This window comes from Rhea pennata, chromosome 10 (genome assembly GCF_028389875.1).
Source record: "Rhea pennata isolate bPtePen1 chromosome 10, bPtePen1.pri, whole genome shotgun sequence".
Lineage (NCBI taxonomy): Eukaryota > Metazoa > Chordata > Aves > Rheiformes > Rheidae > Rhea > Rhea pennata.
Window position 1 is genome coordinate 15,653,708 of NC_084672.1, and position 18,668 is coordinate 15,672,375.

At 34.8% G+C, this 18,668-nt stretch overlaps 1 protein-coding gene across 8 annotated transcripts in view; it reads right to left on the reverse strand.

The window, feature by feature from the left end:
- Window positions 1-18,668, reverse strand: part of ZNF280D (zinc finger protein 280D) — a 63,008-nt gene that overhangs the window by 26,426 nt on the left and 17,914 nt on the right. For all 8 annotated transcript variants that reach the window (XM_062583448.1, XM_062583450.1, XM_062583449.1 and 5 more), the window contains 11 exons: window positions 13,084-13,193; window positions 11,118-11,347; window positions 7,796-7,953; window positions 7,280-7,380; window positions 7,031-7,177; window positions 6,326-6,460; window positions 4,364-4,617; window positions 3,137-3,277; window positions 1,707-1,769; window positions 1,054-1,172; window positions 844-880 (listed from right to left, as the gene is read on the reverse strand). In XM_062583448.1, the coding sequence (XP_062439432.1) occupies window positions 844-880; window positions 1,054-1,172; window positions 1,707-1,769; window positions 3,137-3,277; window positions 4,364-4,617; window positions 6,326-6,460; window positions 7,031-7,177; window positions 7,280-7,380; window positions 7,796-7,953; window positions 11,118-11,347; window positions 13,084-13,193 (1,495 nt within the window). The remainder of the gene's footprint in view (window positions 1-843; window positions 881-1,053; window positions 1,173-1,706; window positions 1,770-3,136; window positions 3,278-4,363; window positions 4,618-6,325; window positions 6,461-7,030; window positions 7,178-7,279; window positions 7,381-7,795; window positions 7,954-11,117; window positions 11,348-13,083; window positions 13,194-18,668) is intronic.

Below are 18,668 nucleotides of genomic sequence, written 5' to 3' on the forward strand. Positions count from 1 at the left end.
AGAAAAGGAAAAAGAATTCCTTTGCAATCTAATTGACATTTTCATTCCTGCATTCTGACGTGGTTTAGAGAACTCAAATATTTAACTGACACACTTTTGACTCTTCAATTATTCCTGTAAGTAGGCTCACAAGCCACATGAAAGGGTCTCAGGTGCTATTCTAGCTTCATCAGGGAAGATCAAGCATATCTGATACTTCTACAGTTAAAAACCCAAAACCCTACAAACACAGCTTCCACAACATTGCAGATTTTTCCAAAGCCAAAATAAAAAACAAAAGCCTATTTTTCTTTGCAAGCAGTCATTAAAAAGTTAACCTTAGACAGGATACCTTTGTCATATAAATGATATCATTTTCAAAATCATTTCTAAATATTTATAAGCGAGTAAGTCTGAATTTGTGCTACTTCAACAAGGACCACAAATTGTTTTTGTATTTATATTTTAAAGAGCAGGAAATATTAATTTAAAGAGCAGGAAATATTAATTTAATATTGTTAGTATTCAAAACAGGTAGAAGTAACAGTCTCTCTAGGTCTAGACAAGCTCAAGATTGAAGTGTTCTAATACTGCAAGAACTATTCATGTTTTCTGACTCTGGCCAAACTGAGCAAAAAAGCCTACTGGTGATTTTGGATGCATTAGATAATCACTGTACATCCCCATTCCTGTAACTCTGGATGCAGTCAAGAGCAAAAAACACTTAGTAAAGCACAGATCTTGGAATTTAAAATGTACAGATGCACACAGAAGTTCAGAAGAACCCAAATTTAAAGTGCAACTTTCTGGCCATCTGTCAATAAATTAATAAAAATAAACATTGAGTGTTGAAACGAAACTTACTCAGATACTTGTTCAGCAGTTGGGAAATCTACAGAAACTGAAAATAAAAAAAAAGACTTAATATTTTAAAATTTGGAAATAGACAAGTACTCACTTTCAAGTATAAATGCACAAAATGTTCATGCAACTTTAAAAACACAGACACATCCACATGTGTGTCTGTATTTATATATGTATGCACATTACATGAAAAAGACTATCTGCACTTACCTTTTTCTATAACAACTTGACAAGTATGAGTATTGTTTTCACTCAGATGCGTGGCCATGTTATCTAAGCCAGAAACATCAGTCAGGAAATCACAATTAAGACACACTACAGTCACACCACTAGAGAAGAAAAAGTAAAAATAAAGTATAAATACTACATGCTTATGAAATGTTTTTCCTTAATTCATAGCAGTAGGATAGACTATACGAGAAGAAAAACTCGTGCAACTTCAGAGAAATTGCGTCACAAAAAATATTCTTACCTTTTGAACCAAAAGCAGTGCCCAGAAATCCCAGGGCATCTCTGCAAAATGCCATACAAATAAAGAATGGCACTTCACACTAATTTATCTATAAAGTGTGAATTTGTTTGTTTGTATGTTTTCCCTTCATTTTGCACATTATGAATTACTGGAGAATAGAGAAAAGGACATCTTTTCAAATATTTGATAAAGAAGTTAAGAATTGTGGATAAATAGCAAACATTTGCCTCTGAAGAGAACACTGCCAATAGAAGAGCTAGTATTTTCATTTTTCTGCTCTGTCTCAACTGTGGAAAGCTAGAAATTCAAAAGGTTCTTATCTCATCTAACCAAATCAACTCACTAGCAGGAAGTAAGAATACAATGATACGTAACTGATACAGGAAATTACCTTAGTTGTTCTGAATGTTTCTTATAGATCCAAAACCTTTTACTCGGACGAGCACTGTGAAAACTAAATAGAAGGAAACATTAGCACTTAAACTGATTTTCCCCGAGTACATTATTCCACACATCCCATACACTGTAAATAGTACTGTAATTTGCTTATGGCAAGACATGAAAATGAAAGGCTCATCCACTGACCTGCATTTTCAGAAACATTAGATTTTTGAAAGCTTATGTTCGCGAATCTCATCTCTAATTCAAAATACTGAAAAGTCACATCACTAAATTGAACTTCTAGTTACTTCAGTTTATGAAGAGGAAAAAAGTCTTGGCCGAAGAGGAAAAAAATGAAAGAATCCCCAGAACACCTAATGCTGCTTCTGCTGCTGAATTAGCATCAAGGAAACATGAACAGATTGGCTATTCTTCTGCATGTTTTGATATGACATCATTCAGTGCATGGGCAACAGAAGAAAAAGCTTACCTTAGTTTCCCTTCTCCCATTCTGGAGGAAGTTTTCTTTTGTACAGAGCTAAGTAGAATAATTTTTTTTTAAAAAAAAAATCTAAACATGTAACCTGTAGGTTATATGCATAAAAACATGGAAACCATTTCAATCAAGAACTTATGAGCGCTGACATCATTATGAATAAAGCAATTGAAGAGTTCCAAAATGCCAAGACATCTATATATCTATATGTATTTAAATACACAACTGCATACTGTTTTTTTCCCACAAGACTTTTGACTGGTTCAAGGCTCAGGATAACAAGCAGGTTTTTTTATTTTATTTTATTTATTTTATTTTTTATTTTACTCTCACTGCTATATCATCTGTGTCTAACTTATTGCACAGTGTATTCCTGTTGCTTTGAAAACATAAGCATTTGTTTCCTAAATGGTTTTGCTATCTCTGTCATCACTAGTACCCTACACTGCTTCACAATCAGCAAGAAATCTCTTGCTAGGTGAGATAGTATTATTTTACAAATATGAATGAAGTTTTAAAAAGTATCTATTTGAGCATGTTATTTGAGACACCCCTTACACAGTACTCTGAGCACAGATTTCACTAGCAATAGATGCAGCTTTACATATTCAGCACTTCAATTTAGATAATGCCATAAATCTGAAATATAAAAAATAAGCAACACAATTAGTCATTTCTACTAAAGTTTGGCTGAAGTGATTGTGACAAATTCCACAGAGATTCTGAAGTTAAGACAAAATACTGCCTGAACCACAGAATTTTTAAGGCAGAACCATGGCATTGGTTTTAGGCCCTCATTATCAAGTGAAAATTCAAGTTTGCACATTTCCATGTCAGTCTCATGGCCCAGATCAAAACTCAGATAATACAAACACTTAACACAATTTATATGAAATTAAATAGTATTTTGTACATATTTTTTAAATTCAAAAAGGAGTTCTTACCTCATCATGTGATTCACATAGGCTTTGCTACAGCTAGTGTTATATCTGCATAAGCTACAATGGACATAAGTGGGAAAGTGGCTTGCAAAATCTTTTATTTCTGAGAAACACTCGATACATTTGTGAGCTCCCAAACGATACCTAACAGTAACATAAGAATAGGTTAACTATTAACATTTACACTTTAAGATGACATAACTATTTCAAATTTTTACTTTAAATCAGTAATAAGCTTGTTTTCTCTTTAATTATATCATTGTAATCTCAGCCATAAACTAACAGCTAATGTAAGCATCTGCTATCAGCCACTTCTGTAAACAAGATACTACACTAAGAACCTCCGATTATAGCTGCTACTTCTGTATTTATGCACTTTTCAAAAGAAGTGGTTCATACATCATGATACATAAAAAAGCCCGTGGTTCTCCCATCCCCTGCTGATATTCCCCACAGGTTTTTGCTGTATCTATAAATCAAAATGCAAAGTCTGCTCTTCCCCGATTTTGCTGGTTGTTTTCAGATGTCTCTGAAAGGGGTACATCTACGCACACACACAACGTATACATGTATGCGCACACACACACACAAATATTAGCACTTTATTGAAAGGGCGCATCCATCATCTTTAACAAACACTACTACTAACCCATGTTATCAAATGAAATTATATTTTAGTAAACACCCACTAAATTATCAAAATAAGGATAGCATTCTCCCCTCAGCTTGCTCTTGCATTCTGGATTCTCTTGGTAGCTCTCCAAATCAAAGTGCCTCCTACGGCAGACAAACTTAAATAAAAGATTCAAGTAAAATCCTTACTCTGAAGGAGGAAAAAATTTTTCCCTCTATCAGAAAGCCTGAAAAAGAACACCTGGGCAGATGTATTCCCCTGCACAGGTCACTTTTGAACATAAAGCTGTCTGATGAGTCAGTCTTTCAACAGTCTGTGGCTCTCTGTATAGAAAAATCTAAAATTTAGAGTAGAGAAACTTCCAGAGTATCTGTTCTTCCATCATGTTGGTCTGCCACCAACTAAGTTACAAGGAAAGCAGATTCAGAATTATAATCACAGTACCAGTATGTGAGAAATTTCTTTGAGTTTGTTTTTCCTGCAAAACTGAACTGTCAGATCTTCTGTATTGTAGTACTGTAAATCCTTTAAAATAATGATCAGTTATTTATATTCAAAATACATTTAAAAAGATATTTTTAATGCTAATATTTTACCTCAGATTATGCAATGCTGTATTTGCAACTTTATTTTTTTTTTTGCTGCTGCTGCTGTTGGTCCATGCATTTTGCTTCCTGGGTATAGTTGATGGCTTCGATTTTGCTTTTGATTTATTTGCATTAGATTTATGATTTTTACTGCTTGTATTTTTAGCTTTAGGTGATAACTGAAATGTTGAAGTGCTTGTACTAACAGAAGATGTAGCAGATGATCCTGACTGAAGAGGTCCAACAGATGCTCGAATAGTAACCTAAAGGTATGAAATTAAAGATTGTTCTGTTCAGATTTAAGCTTTTTTTCAGTTCTCATTTCCCTTTGTCCCAAAGTCTGAATCACCTTAGGATTAAAATAAATATGCTGCATATAGCATAAGAAACTAGGCAGTAAAGCCTATTTTGAAAGATGTTTAATAAATCAATAAACAAACATTAAACAATGTTTAATAGTGCAAACATAACCTGAACAGCACATTTCCAGCAAAACAAGAGCTTTAAGCATCCAATAGATTGATAAGAGTGGAGTGTTTTGCAAGACAGCTCTGCAATAGGCTACTACCTGCTTTCTTAAAGGCCTTCCTCCCCCCCCCTAAACTGCCCACCTCACTGAGGAAAAGAAACAGAGGGTCAGGCCAACTAGCCCCACATGGAAGATACCATTAGTTTTTTGATTAAATGCGAGCGGTTTTTGGATTAAATAAAACCCCTGTTGTCTTATTGCCTCCTGACCAGCAAATCTACTTACTTCACATATTCTTGTCCCTCATTCTAGTGCCTCCCCCTACACACACACACACACACACACACACACACACACACACAGAGAGTGAAGGGCAAATTCCAATTCCTAACCTCTTGTTTGACCTTATCACACTCCCTTGCCTTGTCCTTTACTTTGGTTATCCAGTTCTTACCCACAGCATGACTTCTAATTATACTCCTTGTCTAAATTCATAGTTTTTATGGATTGCCTCAGCTTCTAAACCTGGTTCCAAACTCTTCAGTTTTGATGTTCAGTCAAATTCTAACATCAAAATTTTAAAATAAGACTAAACTTTTTATTAGGTCTCCGAGTTTCTTAAAAATTGAAGCATTATCACAGAACACAGAATCAGTGCTTCACAGTCTGCCTTGTAACTCTATCAACATCAGCTTCAATGATTTTCCTTTCAAAGTACAGTATGGCAATTCTACAGGAAATGAAGTATAAGGAGCTGATCAACATGTTGATTTTCTTCTTAATTTCAACTGAAAAAAAAAAATCCTCACAATTTATTAAAACACCGTAGGAAAAAATTCCTGAAATCCACAGGGAAATCCTTGTCTAATTTGTTTCTCCCCAAGAAATAGAAGATTGAGTCAAGAATAACCTGAGTATTCCGAAGGGACCTCACTTTTCTTCGCAACACAAATAGCAAACTGCTTGTTTTACTTCACAGTGCTGGAGCTAAGAAATCTTGGGGCACTCAGCTCTAAGCTGAGGATTACCTATAGGGAGGTAAGTCTACACAAGTAGTCTACCCTACATGATTTTTGCCACTACCTTCCATGGGTTGAAAATGTTTCAGGAAAAGTGATACACAGCCTGCAGACCAACAGCTAGACTACATGGTCTGCTCCTAGCACAAGACAAGACAAAAAAGGGGGGAAAATTAACCCATAGCTCAAGAAACCAGCAGCCATGATTGGACTACTCTCAGTTATATCAACTGACAATTACGTATGTATGTACCTGGACGTGAGAGCATGAGAAAAGGCATGATGACCAGTAGAAAAGCATAACAAGCATGTCTAGCAAGTCTGGCAACAGGTAAGAAATTAAGTTGTTTTGGAGGTGACAAAAATTTCAATGCTTTGAAAAAGAAGGGAAGAAAGCACTTATCTTGGTAGAGAAGAGTTCAGAAGAGAGGAATTTTTTTTTTCTTTGCCCCTTTTAGTTCTTTTGTATGCCCATACACTTACCTTTGTTCCAGGAGGCAAACCTTCTAACTGCTTAGGTTTTCTAAATGTTCGATGATGCTGAGTCTTGTGATCCATTTTTTCTTTGCATGTCAAAAATTGCAGCCTGCATTTAGTGCAACGGTATATTCCTTTTTTCTTTTAGAAAGGAAAGAAAATCTATAGTAGGCATGAAAGTCAACAAAACTCCAACCCTACTCTGTCTCAAGCAATGATCACCCATTTAAAAAAAATTGATAAACTCCTAATTCTGTAAAATCCAAAATGGTGTAGGAATTAGAGAGACCATTTAAACACTTTAAAAGTGCAAGGCAGTACTATTACTGAGAAGAGAACTGATTAGGTTACCAGATTCACGAAGACACACTACTTAATAATCCTTTGTCTACTTGAACCAGCAAAAAGGTTTGCTAATACTCTCAAAAAAGTAGAACACTACAACTTAATGAAGAAAAAAATAGCAAAGACATTCTTTCAAGTATATTCAGAGATTTTTAAGTAAGAAACTGCTGTCATACAGCATACACGCAAAAATTCTAATGCAATTTACTTCAGACTTCAAAATAAGCAGTCATAATTTTTTTTTTACTGTATCTTACTAACTACTAACCACCATATAAATCAATTGAACATTTTTTTTTAGAGGGAGATATGAGACACTTATATAGAGCAGATTTCTAGCATTAAGGAATGAAAACAGCTGCTTACCTGATGCCTCATGTAATGATGCATATATGGTGCTCCAATTTTAATTACTTTGAGACAAAATGGGCATAGCAAATGTTTTGTATTTTCATGAACCGTTCTGAAATGCGTTTCTACATCTGAAAAAGCTGAGGATCGGTAATTGCATACCTAAAACCAGAAGTTTGACCTTCTTGTTAAAAGTTTATTGATAGGAAAAACAGATTGAGGGGCAGGGAACAATCTAAATCAAAACCAATCACACTGAGATACCTGGCAAACATATGGCATTTCACCTGGCTTATGATTGTCCTTCATATGTTGCAAAAGAACTTGCTCTGTTTCAAAGGATAATTCACAGATTTTACAAATAGCTAGAAAAGTTAAAAAAAAAAAATTAGTTTGGGGGCAGAAGTGGATAAATTGTAATATACATATACACATAAACTGTATCAATATAACACAACCCAATGATTATTCTGTTCTTGAACTCCCTGCATAACCTCAGAAAGCCCCAAGTGCAAGCCCTTTAAACAATAAAAATTCTTGCAATCAAGCTTCCAATTAAAGAAAAAAAGGTTTGAAAGATTTTTTTCCCCAGACATTGCTCCAAAGTAAGTTGAGTAACTGCTTAGCTCCTACATTAAATTTCAATATTATTGCTTTTAAAGTATAACCATTCACTACAACTTTATTCTCAAGTTACAAGCTGGCAAAAAAAAACAAAACACAAAAATCTAAAAAATTTTTGGACCGCAAGAAGATTGAATATGATACAATCTAACTTACTAGATGACTCATAAGGCGTGTGTGTACTTTCAATGTGGCACTGCAGCTGGAAGGGGGTAGGAAACTGACGGTAACAGTGCTGACAGGTGGTGTGGCTTTCCCAACTTTCACTGCTCTGCTTCTCAAGCTCTAAGTGATGTTTCATGTGGTTCATAAACCTTTAAATAATAGTGAACAGGTGCAAAAAGCTACATTTTAACAAGTGTTATACATGAGAATGTCACAGGTAAGATGTAGAAGAAGCTTTAGAAACCCTGTAAAGCACTTAATTTCAAAGTATCATAAGAGTCGGTGTTCATTAAAAAAAGCAAAGTTAAGCAAGCTTATGAGGTCAGAACTAATCTTTCAAAGTTCAAAGCAAAATATTGACTACTATAAGAAACATACAACTTACCTGAAACACATTCCACAACTGAAGTATTTTATTATATTTTTTCAAGTTTGCTGCATCAAAGTTCTTGCCATGAAATACAGGGAAATTAGCAACAGCAACAACAAATTATATAAACTATTCACTTTTTGTACTTTTCTATGAATGTCTGAAAGCCACATTATGAAGTAAGTATAACTTTGGTTCTGCTGGAAGCTATTAAGCAGCGTGACATTATCCGCAATGAGGACATTCACAGCTGCATCTGAACCTACCTCACAGGGTTCAAACAGCCTTCTTTGTATAAAGCACTTAAGAAAAGATGAATTATGAAGCAGTTATCAAAGAATGCCACTGAGCAGCTGGCAATCAGAACAGTACCTGGTGGTATGAAGTCAGCTACACCAGAAAATAAAAATGAATATCTGCATAGACAGACAAGAATCTACACAATGACTACAGCAGCACAGCAAGATTATGTTACTCCTAAAAGTTATCATCTTTCCTTCATTAACATATGTCCACCTTTCTGTAGAAGGACCTATCTTAGCTGAGATGTCTTCCTCACAACTAGTAGTTGGCAGGTGAGAGCTAATTGCAGAACAGTAAGTTGCAACAAAGGACAAGTCAGTTGCGCAGCCTACTACAGTTCACTTAACCATCCTATTTTGAATAGGCTTCATTTCAGTATAGTCACAGAAACAGTTAAACATACATCATGCTCCCAGAAAAAATGTATTTCTCAAAGTTATGACTTCGGAATTGAAAAACCAAAAAAGTATGAAGCCTCTTACTCTGATAAGGAGAATAATCTCCTGATCAAGTTTCTAATATCATGCAGTTGCTTTAGAAAAAAAACAAACAAAACAAAACAAAACAAAAAAAACCCAAACCACCAGAAAATCCATACGCTAACTGAAAATATCCACATACTTCAGCAGAAGAAAGGAACTGACACTACCACTGCATACTGCTTTAACAGACCATTACTTCAATATTGTATTCAATCTTAACTCTTAAAGAGAACAGGAAATGAAGATGAATCACTTCGCAATTTTCTGAACTGAGGTCCAGAAACCTTCCATTAGAGCTAAGGACACACTATCTATTTTTTTGTGCAAAAATGACTAAAATAATAAACCTTGGAAGAAAAATTCAGAATTTACATACGGAGGTTCTGCAAAATTAATATTGCTGAAAGTGGACTCTACAGAAATCCAAACAAAAATGACATGCTCATTTTAATAGCTTGCTCTAGAATATAGTGGCATGATAGCACCGATAGCTCCTATTCATACTGCTGAAATAGAAAAGAGTGGAAGAAAAATTCTCAGAAAAAAAAGAAAAAAGTATTCTCTAAAAACAACCTAGTACCTTATGCAGCAGCAACTGATTTCATGGAGTTAGCAACTGCATTTTTCCGTAGTTTGTACATTTTGACATTGTTTTTACTACAGTCTAAAAATGACAAAACTTGCTGGTACTCTACCCCTCGCAATTCCTAAGATTTGCTAGAATTTTTGATTTGCTATATTATTATGACTGCTTTTCCTCTTAGGATCAGGGGGTTAGCTGAAGTATAAAGTTAATATATTATTAGAATGAAGGTGAATGAAAGCATCACCCAGCAAATACTGACAAAGTCAAGGAGTTCTGGTAATAAAAATCTAATTCATCAGCAAAGAGAGATCCCCAATGACAGGAAAATATGACCACAGGGTAAAAAATAAACTGAAGATTAAACAAAAGACTGATGCAATCATCTTCATGGAACACAATGCCAGAAATCACTTCCTCCAAAAGCCAAGTCAACAGTTCTGAATAATTCCAGGGTGAGAATCTGGATGGATGCATGGAGGATACAAGAATCAAAATCCATCTTCAGACAACTTTCAGTGGTTCACAAAAGACAAAGTATTTCTTTAAATGATTCAGAATAATGTTAACTATTGTAAAATAGTTTAATAAAGTATTTAAGTTTTGCATTCAACTTTCTGTGGACTGATTTCAAGAGACTGCAGGAAAGGCTCATTTGTAAAGTATTATGCATAGAAGAACGGGGGGAAAAAAAAACACTCTTAGCCCACGAACACTGTTTAATGTTTTTAAAGAGATTAACTGCAAGGAAGGAAATGCCACAGCCAACAGTAAATATAAAATCATGAAAGTAAACTCCTCCAAAGCCCAACAACGCACAGTATTTTCTGGCTGCTTATGAGACTAATTACTAGTACTTCTACTTAGGATTTATATATACTTCATGATTAATAGGAACTTTATTGTTTGCAGTTACAAGAAACTTGATTCATTTAATAATATATTTTTAGCATAAGGCTGTTCATTTTAACCTGCAGACTATATTCTTCAAAAGAATAGTCCATTTTTCAGTTTTACATTCTGCTACTTTAGCTTCACTTGAGTTCATGTAAGAAAGTACAATGACCTTAACTTCAAAGCAACAATGACACAAACTGGTCTCTCTACTAAAACAACTTATTGAGGCCTTTTGCTGCATTTGGAAGTAAAATTATTCAATCAAAAGGTCAGTTATTACATAAATAAGCCACCAACTATTACTCGTGAATTCCTGAAGAGATTTACACTCACATCTACTGATACTGTTATCAGTCCAGATGGCAAACTGTAAATCAGCTTTTGTTGCTCCTTCCAATTCTGAAGTCCTACAACTAGTCTTACTAAAACTGTACTATTTAAAAGCTACTAAAATTAGTACTCTAATCTGTAAAAAGTTTAAGCTACAGATGTAAACAGTAAAAATGAATTTAATTTCTGTTCAATTAACCTGACATTACTAGTTTTCAATAAGCAAAACAAACAAAAACAACAAAACAAAAAATCTTTCTATTCCAAAGAGACAGTTTTGAACGCAGGAGCTATTTTTTTTTTTGTTAACTTATAGCCCTTAGCAATAATAGAAAAAAGTTGAAATACCTTATGTTATTTTTAAGGACTTTCAGACAACTGAAGCACTTAAATGTTGTATGAGTCTTCTGCTCCTGTTGTACCTGCTGGATATCACCTTCATGTTTCCCATAATAAAAGTCATTAACTAACATAATCAGTTTTCCTTTCTCAGATTCAGCAGTCTTGCTTGTTGTACTTGAACATTCCGTTTTGGCCATTCCTGGGAAAAAGTTATCTATCATATCTGGACAACAATACTGTGTGAAAAGGGGGAGGAGAAGAGAGAGAGAGAAAGAGAGGGAGAAAAGAAGATACCAGTCTCTCTTATTAAACTGCACCAGTAACAACAGCATTTTGAAAACTGAAGCCACCAGCTAAGTACAGCTACATGTAAAATTCCATTCCAATTACTCTGAGAGTCTGACTTCATTCTTACTCACATACACCTTTTGTACAGTTACTGATCTTTAGTGTGATTTAGATAACAAAATACTGTATATTTTAAACACTTAAGAGGAATTATCCTTGTAAGACAAGTTACAAATCAGAATATCAGTGTTGCCAAGTGGTGCCTTACTCATTAGAAAAATACATACTTGATTTAAATTTAATAATAAGAAAGAAACAGCTTTTCTACAAGAACATTGCTCACAAGCTAAATTTACTAAGAACTTCATGGGAAGTTTTATCTTTTATTTCTGTGGGGAGGACATTCATTGAAGACCATAGAAGTTTCTTTCAGTGTTAACAAAGAGTTCAGCACTTCAAAGTCACACAATTCATACTGTTCAAGCTTCTTCACCTAAAAAAAAAACTTACATAATGCTTATAAACCTAACAGCTACAATATGAAACTTAATGCTTAAGTACCACCATGTAATTCATGTAGAATGTGCTATGAAGTTTTCAATAGCTAATAAAATTAGAATGTTTCACAGGACAGATCTTTCTCCTGCTGAATAAAGTTTCATACTGTACATGCCTAATTCTGTGATTCTTCTAGCAAGGAGTTCATTTTCTACTGTGGACGACTGACTCAGCATATTTATCCTATATGACTAGGTAAGATTTTAATCAAACAAAACTGAATTAGTCTGTTTCTTTAATGCTATCTTTCGTTTAGCTAAGGCACTCAGTGCAAAAGCTATTCTCTACTAATAATGACTAGAGAAAAATACCATTTTTTCCAAATTTTGTATGTTTCTCACTTGAAGTTGAAGGAGGACAGCAGCTACCATTTAGGTGTCTTGAGCCTATTAAACCAGAATGACCTGTGTTAACAGTAACTTAAGAGGCTCACAGATTTCAATTCCACAGGAGTTCCTATTCTTTTTTGTATGAGCTATTCACACCGCACACAAAGTTCAATGCCTTCCCTCCTCCCCCTGAAATGGAATATATATGCCTAAAAATTGCATGAGTCTTTGCCAAGTAATTAAAATACATTTTTGGAGACTACAACAAGTAGTTCCATAGGCAGAATAAGTGATGCTTAGTTTCTGAAAGATTTGCTTCTCACAATGTTTCAAGTATGCACTACAATCTTTTTCTTTCTGCTGAATAACTTTCTTTAGCCACCAAATGATCTACGAAGGAAAAGAAATAAATTTATACTGAAGTCTTTGTCTCAGTAGCAACCAGATAGATGTGGATCAGCTGACTGTCTATTACCTTTGAACCTGTAGGCACTTACCTTCATCAGATTCACCTGAAACTGGCCAGGGGTTCTAAAAGTCACTGCTGTGGCAGAGATAAATCATACACAGACAGCAAATATACCCCATTTAATTTGAAAAATAATGCAAAAAAAGCGGGTAAAATTTGTACCTCCTCTCCTTCATTCTTCCTCTCTGTAAGACAGAGCATTTGGACCCAGGCCAATCAATAGCCAAAAGGCAAAACATCTTCGTATCAAAACACATCACTCTTTCATAAGCAAAGAGAAGCCCACAGAATTTTGTCATCACGCTCATCAGCCCCCAAAATATTTTACCTTCATATGATTCTTTAAAGGATCCATAAGATTGAAGTGAATATTGCACTTTGGACAAGCTCGTGGAAAGGGTCCTCCGTTTTTGATGCTGCTTGATGCAGTATTTGTACCTGTAAAAAGATAAAGTACATTAAAATTCAGAATTCATAAGCAGAATAAGAACTGATTTACTTTTAGTGTTCTAGTAAAACATACTATTTAAAATGAAATCTATTATGGCTCATGTGGTAGAGGTAGCCAAACCCAAGGTTTTACAACCATTTTCTAGGTACTGTTTCCAAACTCAGTTTATCTTTTTTGCCTATAAAGAGACATATGCCTATAAACAACTTCAACAGAACTTTAGCATCAAAAGAAAAAATGTGAGGAGGTAAAGGGAGAACCACAGACAAATACAAAGTGTTAATTCTGTCTTCCCCCAGCCTAAGATAAATCTACTGATTTTAAAGAGCTTTAATCATCAAAGCAACATCCGAAAGTTATTTTATGCCATGAGCTGATCATCATCACAATAGGGTTCAGAATAACTGGTTTTGGAAAGGAATTTCACTGTACAGTTCTCAATGATGAGAATATGTCTCTGGCCAGTAGCTGGAACCTAAGCCTGTTCAGTCACATCATCCCTGTTGAGCAAAAGTGTCTTTGGAAAATCTGAAGAATAAATCCTCTAAATAATTACTACCAGTAATGAAAGCAAGCATATTTTTCTTATCAACATGAGATGATTAATACCTAGTTTTGGGGGAGACGCACCTAATTTGCATTAGCTCAAATTTTAATGAGCAGACCTAGGCTGCTGGTTTTCTCCAAACTTCTCCCTCCTCCCACGCCGCCCCCCCCCCCAAAAAAAAAGAAAGAAAAAAAAAAAAAAAGCATGAGAGAAAGAGCTACTTTTGCAGATGAAGTTCAGGTGAAGTTCTCTTGCATTTAAGAGTCATCCAGAAATCTGGAGGACTTCAGGCTAGGTAAGTAATTTAGAAAAAAAGGCAGATTAAACACAGACAGAATTAAGTAACATCTCAATCATAGGGTCAGTTGTACCCTGCCAGGCTATGAACAAATGTGAAGAAAAAACAATATGCAAGTACATCTGCTTTATAACAAGTGAATGAGTAAGCATACCAGTGAAGAGACGACCACATGACTACCTCAGATTTTGTCACAAAAAAAAAAAAAAAAAAAAAAAAAAAAAAAAAAGGTTGCATGTAGTCCATGAGGTAGATGTGGATCAAATGGTATTTTTACTTGAGGATAATATTATTGCCAAGAATTATAGCTGAGCAGAAAGCCCTTCACATGAGCAGTTGACCATGCAAGACAGACTTCACAACAGTGCTCAAGTCTTTGCTATTACAGTTTGTAAAACATTTTGGTTAAGTCAAGCTTAGTCTGAAGAAAATAGGTTCTGCAACAAGATCTAATGTTCTGTGATGCCTCAGTGATAGATTCTGTGACAGATTTAAAAAGTACGTTAGCAATGGGACTGCTTTGAAAAACTCACAAAAATCAAGTTCTCAGTGAACATCATCTATTCCTTTGTTACTGAATTTAACATGAAATTCTGGCTCTTTCCTGTATTATAGGCTGCAACATAATGTCTATTTTGCCCAGCACAGGCTAAGGCAAATTCTCTTGCTGCAATATTCAGTTTTATAACTACTTCTTTCTGGTTGCTAAGGAAGAGTCTGATGGGAGAACAGCTGCAGACAAGAAATGCAAGAAAACAAAATATGACGTGATTCCCAGCAATGAAGTCAACACTCTGCAGGTAGCTTCTTATTTCAGTATTATGTGAGAGTGTCACAAGCATCCCAAAATCAAGAATAAATCCTTGGAACACATCTTTTGGCTCAGGAGGAAAATGCACTCAAAATTTTTTTTTTTTTTTTTTTTTTTTTTTTTTTAAGTATTGAAACAGTTAGACTACCTCTTTTCATGTAGGGATGGAAAAAATCTTTCAAAGAGCCTCCTGATCATCAAATCTCCCTCCTCCTTCCCATTACTATTTTCAACCACATCAAAAACATTGCAGTAAAAGAAAGGAGAGACAGCAAAACACACTTTGCAAAAAGACAGCATCACAGAGTAAGTTAGGTTGGAAGGGACCCGTGGAGGTGTTACTGTCCAACCTTCCACTCAAAGCAAGTCCAGTTTGATCAGGATCCTCAAGGCCATGTCCAGTTAACTTCTTCATTATCTTCAAGGATGGAGATTCCAAAATTCTCTGGGCTCCTGTTCCCCTTTCATCACCCTTAAAATGATTTTTTTCCCCGTTATTTCAGAGAGTAGTTGGTAAGTTCTGCAGTCTCAGAATTCTTGCAACCTTTTTTTTGGGGGGGTTGGGAGGGGGGTGTTGTTTTTGAAAGCATCAGCTCTAGTCAATTCTTTGCTACAGAAAGTCTGAACTAAATACAATGAATCCAAGAGCATTTATTTTTGAATGTCTGTATCATCACAGCTTCTGAACAAGTTAACAACTCTGTTTTATAGGGGTACACGTAGCTAAACAATCAAGATTTAAGTTTGAATATACAAAACTGTTGAGCATAAAGTTATATAGATTCTTGTGTAGACTTTTGATGCATAATAGAAAAACAGAGTTATTAATTTACATTGCCTTAATGGCATTAATAATTCTGATCAACTTAAACATTGCATGAATGTTAGCTTTTTCCATGAAACAGATGCATGGATTGACAGCTAGACCATTTCATCTACCCTACCTTTTGAAGATGTTATTTTGTGATGGAGCTACTGCAGGAAAGTTAACTGTAGGTGAAACACTGGAATTGCTTCCAGCACCAACTGCATTAGGCTCGGCCTTTTTTGGAGTTACACTGCTGCCTTCAGAAGTAGCAGGATGCTTAGATACAAAAACACTCTCATTCTAACCTACAGTGGTTTAAAGAACCTCAGGGCTTTTTTTCCTACTCCCAAATTACAAATATATTACTGAGACTTATACTTTAAAGGATGGCCAAGTCTAAATAATGCAGTTAAGATCTCCTTCATATAATGAACTATTCAGAAGCTAACTATAACCAACTCAGATGGTAAAAGGAAAAAGGCACTGCACCTTCTCCTGAGAGCCACTAATCATACTATGACTATCTGAAAAGGTCTACATTTTCATTCATATTCTTTGGCCTGCCTTTCATGTCTTGACTGTTACTTATCTCAGACAAGATTATTTCACAGTAAAAGCTAAGCAGCAGTTTTCTGCAATGCCAACTATTTGGATTTACTTCTGTCCTTCTGATGAAAACATCTCTCATCCTATCTTTTTTTTCAGTCTTATTCTCAAGCTGTTTTAGTTTCTTTTGTATTTAGCTCTGCAGAATATCTGAGACTTTTTGTACAGTTTGTACTAAAACATTACACAAAATGAAACCAGCACTGTGATTTCTAATGACCTGTCACAGCATGGGCATTTGCTCTTTTCTGGAAGGGAGTTAGTTTTTGTTAAGAAAATAAGAACAATAAATGAAATATTAAAAAAAGAACTCAAATTCACACAGATTCAGTGCCTGATAAACAAGCCTGGTTATATTTTCCTCCATCTCGTCCTGAAACCAACATCTCTTGTCACTGTAAGATTACCCTTGTTTTGAAAAAACATCCAGTCAATTTATCTCAATAGAGATCAATCGTTAAATAGACCTGAGAAAGCAGAGCTGCATGTCAGTAAGTCTTAAACACCAGCATGAGCCTTGTAAACTTCTTACAATCACAGATCACATATAGCAAGACTAGGGTAAATGATGAGGAGGAGTGGACTCACAGAAAATTATTTCTGCACGCAAAGATCTGAATTAAGGAAGTTCTTGTACATTCCCCTCCTAACTGTCTAGCTGTTCCAATGACTACTTTGAGCCTAATAAAGAACTTAACTGTATCATCAGAAGTCTTGCTAACAATCACAGATAACTTGTGTCACACAAAACTGTTCTTCTCAGAAAAAGCAAATCAAAACTAGTGACAAAGATGACCTCCTCCATAGCTGTGTTTACTCAATGATAACCTGTATCTAGCAAACAGTCTGGATAGAGGGTCCACAGAGGCAAAGAACCCCAGCATAGAATACTGATATTTGAGCACCTGAAGAGTTTAACCACATTATGCCTCATGGTTATATACTTATGTAACCATCTTTAAGCTTTCCTTTGGAGCATACCTTTCAGTAACATCCACAACTTTTCTGACAAAAATGAACATATTAAACTCACATTTTTCATTCAGTTTGTACACTGTTTACCTAAGATAATTAACACTTTCACAAAATAAACAAGTTATTCATTAGGCAATACTACTTCCTAGTGTTTTTATTTACTTACTAATAAGTAAAATTAGTTTAGAGTTAGGTTAATACACTGCCAGGTATATGAGCTAGTTATATTGACACTTGTGTCTATTAGTGTAGATTTTGTACAGTTGGTATGACTTTAACATTCTGTATCACTATTTGATGCTATTTGAGCATCAGGCCATCAACTCACAGCATGCACTGTTGTGTGCTTAACTATTACATGTAACTGAGTAATGGACATAGGGGAAAGACAAGGTCTGATTTTACAGGCATCTTCTATAAAATACCTTATTTTACTCTAGAAGAACTTATGCTTAAAAAAAGTCATTTCCCCCAAATATCAACATAATTGGTAATATTTTCCATTATAAAAGCTATTTCTGACTGTGACAATAAATGTTTTGGGCAATATTTTACATATTTATAAAGGTGAGCAGTTGTACCTCAGTGCATAGAACTAATTTTCTAATAAGTTTCCTCTTTCAGAAGAGTTACGGCAGAAGTAGTAGATCGTATGTACTTTTGCATTTTAATTCTATTGCTTGTTCATTAAAAGAGCATTTGAACGCATGTTTAAAAGAAGAACAACCAAAATAATTCTAGGTATTGTTTAATACCTACTAATACAAAGCATTTCCACATCTCAGAGCCAAGGAATTTTAACAAGACAAAAGCCATCATACATGTGTCCGGATTTTTCAGATTTGTGTGTGCTATGTGCTTAACAGGTTTTAGTCATCACATCTAAAGAAATTAAGCTAAGCACCTGCTGCAAATCCAGCTGAAGGAGACTATGATCCTTAATTTTGACAAAGGATTAAGCACAAGTTTGAAGAGTGCATTCAAAGTGCTCTCTTGAACTTCAAAATGTAATTACCAAGAGGTTTGCAAAGTTGGAAATGTCTTACATAGTCTGAAAGGATAGTTATTTTTTATGCCAATAACAAATAAATATACTGGTGCATCATCCACTGCTATTTCTATTTAGTCTTGTTTTTTTCCTTCAAAAAAAATCAGCTTGCATTGGCTAAAATGAATTATTTGTGATTTGCACCAACATGAAATGTGAATTAAGAACACAGATTTCACTCTGGATTATGTATTATTAATGAAAAACCTTAAAAGGGTTGTATCAGTCAATCAGCAAATAAAAGAATGTTTTGTAAGATTTTCTTTTCCATTAGATTACAATATTTGATAAACAAAAAGATCTGTTAAAAGACCTGATAAAATCTGTTTTAGGATGAAAGACAATTCACAATATTGTAGGCTATATCTT